We start from the raw sequence: 7,858 nt of genomic DNA on the forward strand, positions 1-7,858 counted from the left end.
ATGATCCTCCTCATCTTCGAAGAATGTGTACTCCTATACCCCTCATCATCCTCAATCTCATCTATGGGTCTTGGTGGTGGTGGTGGTGGAGGAAAAAAAGTGTTTGTCTGCAGGTGAAATGGGTGTTGTGGTATCTTTAATATAGGATGGACTTGAAATGTGAGGAGTAGATGCATTGCTTGTAGGTGGTGGTGGTGGAGGTGATATATTAACTTGTGGAGCTAAATTGGTAGGTACTTGATGGAGGTGAAATATCAACCTGTGGACCTAAACTAAGAGGTGCTATTGGTGGTAAATCATCATTCCAAATATCCTCTTCCTCACAATCATCTAATGTACCCGCATTACTTTTTCGTAAAAATCATCATCTTTAATGATATTGGTATACTTATTGTTCGGTGGTACTTCTTCTCCTTGTACTATTTTTCTTTACATTCTTGCTAAGCTTCCTACACTTCGGAGTTGTAACTTGTGGAGTTGGCACAACCATAGTTTCCACCAACTCTGTAAGTTCACCTTCAAGTTTAACAAATACATGACTCCACTCCCCTTATATCTTCCTCTATGTTAGCCCACATTCGCATCAAATCATTGTCATTCTTAACATACACTTTCTCACCATTAAAAATGTACAATATTTCAAACCCTACACTAATATCAAACAAATAGTTATCCTTCAGATCATCTATTAAATCCATAAAATTTATTCTATCCCTGTCCACATTCCTCATCTTCTCCATAACACCACCTCGATAATTATCACGGGCATACAGTGAACCATCAGGTGCTTCTTGAAATGCCCCATGATAATGAAGGATCAAGTTTCTTTTAGCCAAACAATCCCTTTCCATCCGTGTTTGATCCATATGAATCAAAATTATAAATATTAGTTTTCCGACTCCTCTGCAAATCTTAAATTTTGTATTATCCCCCCAAGATGCAATATTTATAAAACATTTTATCATTATACACGTTATTTTCAACTATACAAACAATAACTCATGTTACAATGACAAAACTTAAATGTAATGCACTAAAACATCGTTTTTCAAAATAACATTATCATGAAAGTTAAACACTCTCATAAAAGTTTTACATTTCTCACCAACACACTTTAAACCACCTAAAATCATGTTACAACTGATTAAAGGTGCAAAATTTAAGCAACTTACTTTGAGCTAAAGTTTTGATCACGTGTGAGTAAACCAAATACCTACCACATCTTCTTCAAGATATCTTCTTTGAGCTAAACTTACTTGTAGGTAACTTATCTTCTTTGAGTTCTTGTTCGGATGGGATAGTTAGATTTGTCTAGATGGAGTTTGTCAAGATGGAGTGAGGTTTGATTTACGGTGAAGAAGATAGCTAGATTCTTCGGCTTTGTTTACAAATTTAGCTAGCCAAAACAATGTGCTCTTGCAGTGCTGATGAGACATGTTCTGCATGAAAGCATCTCTACCGTTGATGATTTTAGTTAGGATGATGGCACGTGGTGTTTGAGTGAAACTTGAATGAGGTTAGTTTGGTAATTTTAGGTGGGTAGGGGTAGTTGATGTCTTTTAGGAGAAATATTTCTGTTCGTTGGATTAAATGGATGTGATCAGGACACATGACATTTGGAATGGTTTTGGTCTTGCAAAGGTCAAAAGGTATTTTCGTAATTTTATATGGTTAAGGGTGTAATTGATATTGCACATGCCCCTGACAGATGACATCCAGTCAAAGAGGGCTAACTTGGTCAAGGTGTGAAATTGGGGGTGGAAGTCTAATAATGAAAGAACTGGGGGTGGAAGTCTAATTAGCAAAGTTGCTGGGGGTTTAATTTGGACTGCAGCTTGAAATTTGGTGTCTATAAATAGTTTCAGTCTATCACCTCAATGAGCACAAGCAAAACAAGTCCAGTACATTTGAGTTGTTTAGCATATCATTCTTAATGGCTTCTGCTGTTATGGGCCTTCTCGATCCTACTATGATAACTCAGGCAGCAAGCATAACTAATGGTGCAATTGATCTTCTGAATCAAGCAACCAATGCTACTAACCAGAACCAAGTGGTTGTTGTTGATGCAAAATTCTGTGCATCTTCTCCTACGGACCTTGTTGTAAAAAAAATGGCCCTCGGTGACTATGAAATCAAGAATGTTTCTGGAAACGTAGTGTTCAAGGTTAAAGCTGAGTTCCCATATTACCAAGGCCGGAGAGTCCTCAGCGACGCCTCTGGAGTCCCTATCCTATCAATGGCGCGCAAGGTAATTGTGACGTCTATTTTTTTTCCCCTTTTATACTAAAATGGAATTCTGAAGGACTAAAAATAATATAATGTAGACTTTCTGCTTAGTAAATCCGCTGTTGTGGTTTCAGTTGCCAAGTGCACATAACAGATGGCAAGTGTACAGGGGAAACAGCAAGGATCCCAGGGAAGTCATATTCACTGCTAAGCAGCCTTCAGTTGTCCAGCTTTCGACCGAAATAGAAGTCTTCCTAGTGGATAACAAAGAGGAAAACATCAGTGATTATAACGCGAAAGGCAGCTTGATTGGTAGATCATGCACCATCTACAAAGCAGAAACTAACACCATAATAGCCCAAGTAAGAAACAGAGTAACTAAATATTACTATTGGAAACATACTGTTAATACAGTTTCTTAACTATGTTTATTGATAATAATGCAGAATCAACAGAAGCTCAATATTTCGGGCGTGGTGCTTGGAAGGAACACATTCATGGTAACAGTGTATCCGCAAGTTGACCAGGCTTTCATTGCTGCTCTGATCGTGCTCCTGGACACAATGTGTATCCATTAGAATAGAATAATGTGTGTGATCAAATAAAAGGAGAACAAAATAACAAATTCTCCTTTGGTTATTAGTATTATTATGCTGTCTATCCATGGTGGATCATGTAAGTCTGTGTACTGTGAGTCTGTAATATGGAAGTTCTCTGGCAATCATCCTTCACACATAAACATAGATATATGCTTTGTATGTTTGCCTTGGGGATTAATCTCATAATAATAAAAAACTATGGTCTGAATTTGTATTATTGTCTACCTGTCCATTTTGAGCATCAGTGTTTTATTTTTGTTATTTACAATATAAAAAATTTACAATAAAAGTATAGTCTGAATTTGTATTATTGTCTACCTGTCCATTTTGTATGTTATTTTTGTTATTATTGTCGTCAGATGTTGAGTCAGAGAAGCTAAAGCGTAAGAATAAAATTGGCGACCATCCTAAAGTAATATCTTTAATTAAAAATTTAAAACAATGTCCATAAATTGGTCAGTAATAGTTTCAAATTGATTCCTTGAATCGGAACCAGATTCTTTCACTTCTACAACAATTCTATCGGAAAACATGTGACTGATTAGAAAAAAGTGCATGTTTTTCACAAACACACATAGCCATACAAATTGGTGTTACCACGTAGAAGTGCAGTGAGAAACGTACTGAATACTGATGCTTGTAAGTTGGACACTCATGCTTGTAAGTATTTGCCCACTAGCGTACCTGCATTAGATTAGTATTCAGAGAACTCTTTAGATACTATTCAATTTCTCTTTCAGATTATGTCTGCACGTAGTACCATACGTGGAAGGAGAGTGTAATCTACAGAGGTGATAGTTCTGATCAAGGACCCCGCGCGCGATTCAGCTTAATACTTTTAACTAGATGTGTTCCTTGCATCAGTTATCAAAGAGGATGTATCTGATTTCAAGATCAAAGGAAGCTGGTTGGAGTAGAGATCATTTGTTGTCTATCTTGGTGACTCTTCGAACGTCATTGCAGATTCATACATGGTCACTGTGTAGTGTGTACCCACACGTCGACTATGCTTTCATTGTTGCTTTGGCCTTTGGTAGTGATTCTTAATGAGATCAATGAGGTAGGAATGACATCGACTGATGTGGAATTTTTAGTTATCTGCTATAGATGTACTGTTTTCTGTTTACGACTTGGTGTTGAGGTTAAATGGGAATGGTTGCACTCTTGCTTGGGATTAAGAGTTGCCTACGTATCAAGTTTCTTGGGTGAACTTGAATCAAGCCTTACGTAGTTCATCTCTCTACTTATAGAAGTTTGAGCTGACTTTTCTTATCTACTTCAAGCCGTTATCAGATATAGACCCATATTTTGTGCTATCTTGATGATTCGCCATTACTCCTGATGTTACAAAGTAAATGTCCCCTTGATTAGTGCGTTGACTGAGCTCCTGGATTGCGATAGATCATTTGCTTCCATATTTGGCTGGATCTGATGTTTGGGACGACCTGCGCTTAGGTTGCTGTTACGTCTTGTTGGTTGGGTACGAGCCGGTGAGGCACGTCTTTGTGGAGATAATGATCCGGTGTGTGGACACGCGATATGCAGTAGAGATGATATGCATGTAGAACGGAGAGTACTTACACAACCCTATTTATTTTATTTATTTTTGGACAGCTGTGGTGTGAAAAGAAAAATAAAATAAAGCCTCGAACACGTGTCACGTACGCAGCCGGTTATGTTTGAAATGTTTTGAAAAATGTGCGGGAGCTGTTTGGATCTGATCCATAGGCTCAAATCGCGGCTGTTTGTGGGCGAGTTATGATTACTTTTTTGTGGGAAGGTGAAACATTTTGTCTGATCTCGAGAGTTGTGCGGCTGAAGAGTTTTGGCGTGTGAAGGTTTTCATTTCGTCATTCAACACAACAGAAGAGAAAAACCCAGAGAGAGAAAAAAAAAAGGAAAAAAATCAAATCTTTTTGTCTTTTCATCTTCAGGTTAGTCTCTTTGTTTTCAAAATTTGATATTTGTTTCTTTTCTGCTTTTGTAATGTCAATGACTAGTGATAGTTTGAGTGGAGAAGTTGAGAGAGATGAGTGGAGAGAGAGAATTGTTAGTGATGGAGATGATGGTGCTAGGGCACGTAGTGGAGGTGGGGCATCACCGTCCTCTTCAGTGGAGACGTTGATTGAGGAGGCGGTGTCTAGGTCAGTGTATGATAATTTTGGGGATTTAAGAAGGGAGTTTGGGATTGATAGCCCCGATCTGATGATATACGATCTGAGTGGTGAGCAGAACGTTTTTGGTTATGATTATGTGCCTCGAGATGGTGGGGTTGTAATTACGTATGGCCAACCGGGGCGGGTTGAGGTTGTCGTTCTCTAGTTTGACCTTGGGCGTTCTAAATTTTTGTGGGAAGGCACCCTTGTAGTTTGTGGGTAATAGTTGGAGGGGTGTTGCACGCTCTAGATTTGTTGAGACCGAGGGGTACAATACTTGTTTGTCGATGTGTTGGAGCATTTTTCGCTGAAAATGCCTTTGCTTAAATTTTGGTTTTCGTGATGAGGGTAAATCACCGTGATAGTTGGTGTGAGTAAGGAGGAATGATGATGTATGCCTTTGTTGATTGTGGGGAGTTATTGCCCTCATGGCTATGAATTGGAGAATCGTTGTGTGAGGAATGATGGTAAGTCATCAATAGTTTGTTATAGGCCATAGGTTGTTTGTTTGTGTGTAGGTCGTAGGTTATTTGTTTGTGTAGGTCGTTTTATATGGTTACGTTCGACATTTATTTGAATTGCTTTGTAGAGATTGTAATTAGGTAAGGCGTATTTCTTCAGGGGTTGAAGATTTTGCGAGGCTGAGTTAGGAAGATAAGGCATCTTTGTTGGAGGAGGTTGCCCATTACTTCAAAAGAAGAGGTGGTGCAAAGATAAACTTGAAGAAAGCTGAGCAGAAGGAAATTAAGGGCTCGAAGGTTTGTTTATAACATCTCTGATTCTAACTAGGACGCTGAGATAGAAAGAAAGAGTCAGAAGCGAGCACCTGTTTCTGGAGTGAGAACGGCTGGAGGAGCTGCTGATAGCCGTTCTACTTCTAGGCGATCTGAGGGGGGTGATGGTGACCGGGCTGGTAGTGTTGGAGGGAGTGCTAGGGGGAGTGGGGATGTTTTTGGTCCTGCTCCTTTCATAGGCCTCAGCTGAAGAAGCGTTCTGAGGTGGCTGAGCCTGAGGGGGCGAAGAGGATTTGAACTGAGTATGAAGAATGACTTGCTTTGGTGGAAGGTCGTTCTTCGTCAGGTCGGGTTCCTTTGAAGAAGATGAACCTGAGGGGTCTGGCGGCTGATGTTGGGGTGGCTGATACCTGGGGCAAAAGGAAAGCTAGTGAGACTGAGCCAGCTGCCCAGAAGTGTAAGGGGTCAGGGAGTTGGACCCCGAGTGACAGGAGTGGTGATTCTGACATTCTAGATAGAATGGTCACCTATGAAGACCCCGTGAGTAGGTTGAGGTGGCTAGTGAAGAATAAGGACTGTAACTTCAAGTTTTCACTAGTTGCTAATGGGCTGCTGGAGAGTATTGCCCTGGATGGGGATATGACCCAGCTGGAGACTAATAAGGACTTGGAGGCGAACCTAAGAGATATGGATCGCTCTTTGTGCTTTGTAAGTGTCCTTCCGATCTGGCTTTTGTGCTTTTGACTCGATGTTCTGTTGACTTATTTTGTTGGTTTTGCAGGTCCTGACCATGTATAGGAAGCTGAAGGAGATGACATCTATATCCGACCTGTACAAGAAAGAGCTGGATGCTGCGAAGGAAGATTATGACAAGCTGCTGGCTGTTCAAGAGGTTGAACGAGTTGAAGTGGTGGGGCTTAGGTCTCAGGTCGGGGAGCTGGCTGGGAGAGTGGCTTTGTTGCAGCCGTCTCTTGATGTTTCCAGGGTGGAGGTAGCGCATTGGGTTGCTGAGAGCAAGCAATCGCAGGCCGTTGCTGAACGAGCTCAGAAAGAGTACAACGATCTAGTTGACTTGGAGGAGAGTGGTGATGTTTACGTTCTAGTGGATGATTTTATGTTGCTAGAACGTAAGTACAAAACCCTCAAGAGAACGGTTGAAAGTGGGGTTGCAGTAGTTACTATGGAAAGTGTTGTTGCAGATTGTAGTAGACAATTTGATCTACCGACCGACACGAGTCTTTGCCTGGCCGCTCAACCCATCAAGAAGATGCTACCGGGTGCTAAATGCGGTGGTGATCTAGCTAGTGGCCCTGTTGGTGAAAAGGATTGTAGTTTGGAACCCTTGAATGTGGAAAATCTGCCTTGTGTCATTTGATTGTTCTCTTCTAGTGATTTTGTTTGAGGATGGATGAAGTATTTAAACTTATTTTTCCTTGCGTCGTCGATACTGATAACTTATATTTTTGATAGGGATGCTGAGGTTGTTTTCCCATGATAACTTGGGGCCTCTAGTGTCTATCCGAAATTATGTTCAGTAAAAATATTTAAATTACTTACTTGTTTTTGAATGAGGCTGTCTTTGAATTTTGTATGAATGTGATTGCTTTCATTGAATGTCGTTGTTGTTTGATGACCTGTGCTGCACAGTAGTACATTCGATGACCTGTTGAGCTTTGTTAGATCATATATTACTTGTAGGTCATAGGTGTTTGTGTATGACCTGATAGTCGCGTAGTTTAGAACCCGTGGTTTCCTCGTGTCCTTAGGTGTGTATATGGATTGAGTCGTTCCTTTTAGGGGAACTTCCTATTGACCTTTAACTGATAATTAGCCTTTGAGTGGTAACTATAGTTGTGCCAAACTTAACCCTTTTAGAGGCCCTAAGTTAACTTTGGGTCCTTTTGGTAGTCCCTTGGATTGTATTTGACTGATAATTGGTCTTTGATTGACAATTACAGTTGAATCATGCTTAACCCTGGTGTTGGTATTAAGTTGATTTATAGTCCTTTTGGGGGACCGTGGATTGAATTTGATTGATAATTAACCACTGTGTGGTAATCATAGCTGGGTTGTGCTTAACCCTGGCGTTGGTGTACGATCTGATATTTTGATGCCCCAGATCGGGTGGCGAGTGCAAGATGCA

The 7,858-nt window shown here is 40.4% G+C and overlaps 1 protein-coding gene across 1 annotated transcript; it reads left to right on the top strand.

Moving 5' to 3' along the window:
* Window positions 1-1,869: 1,869 nt before the first annotated feature.
* On the top strand, window positions 1,870-3,042 carry LOC147490056 (protein LURP-one-related 15-like). The gene is made up of 3 exons (XM_086573013.1): window positions 1,870-2,248; window positions 2,361-2,588; window positions 2,673-3,042. The coding sequence occupies exons 1-3, from the start codon at window positions 1,934-1,936 to the stop codon at window positions 2,802-2,804; spliced, it is 675 nt and encodes a 224-aa protein (XP_086429139.1). The 5' UTR covers window positions 1,870-1,933; the 3' UTR covers window positions 2,805-3,042.
* The last annotated feature ends 4,816 nt before the right edge of the window (window positions 3,043-7,858 follow it).

Source organism: Coptis chinensis, chromosome 7 (assembly GCF_015680905.1).
Source record: "Coptis chinensis isolate HL-2020 chromosome 7, ASM1568090v1, whole genome shotgun sequence".
NCBI classification, from domain to species: Eukaryota; Viridiplantae; Streptophyta; class Magnoliopsida; order Ranunculales; family Ranunculaceae; genus Coptis; species Coptis chinensis.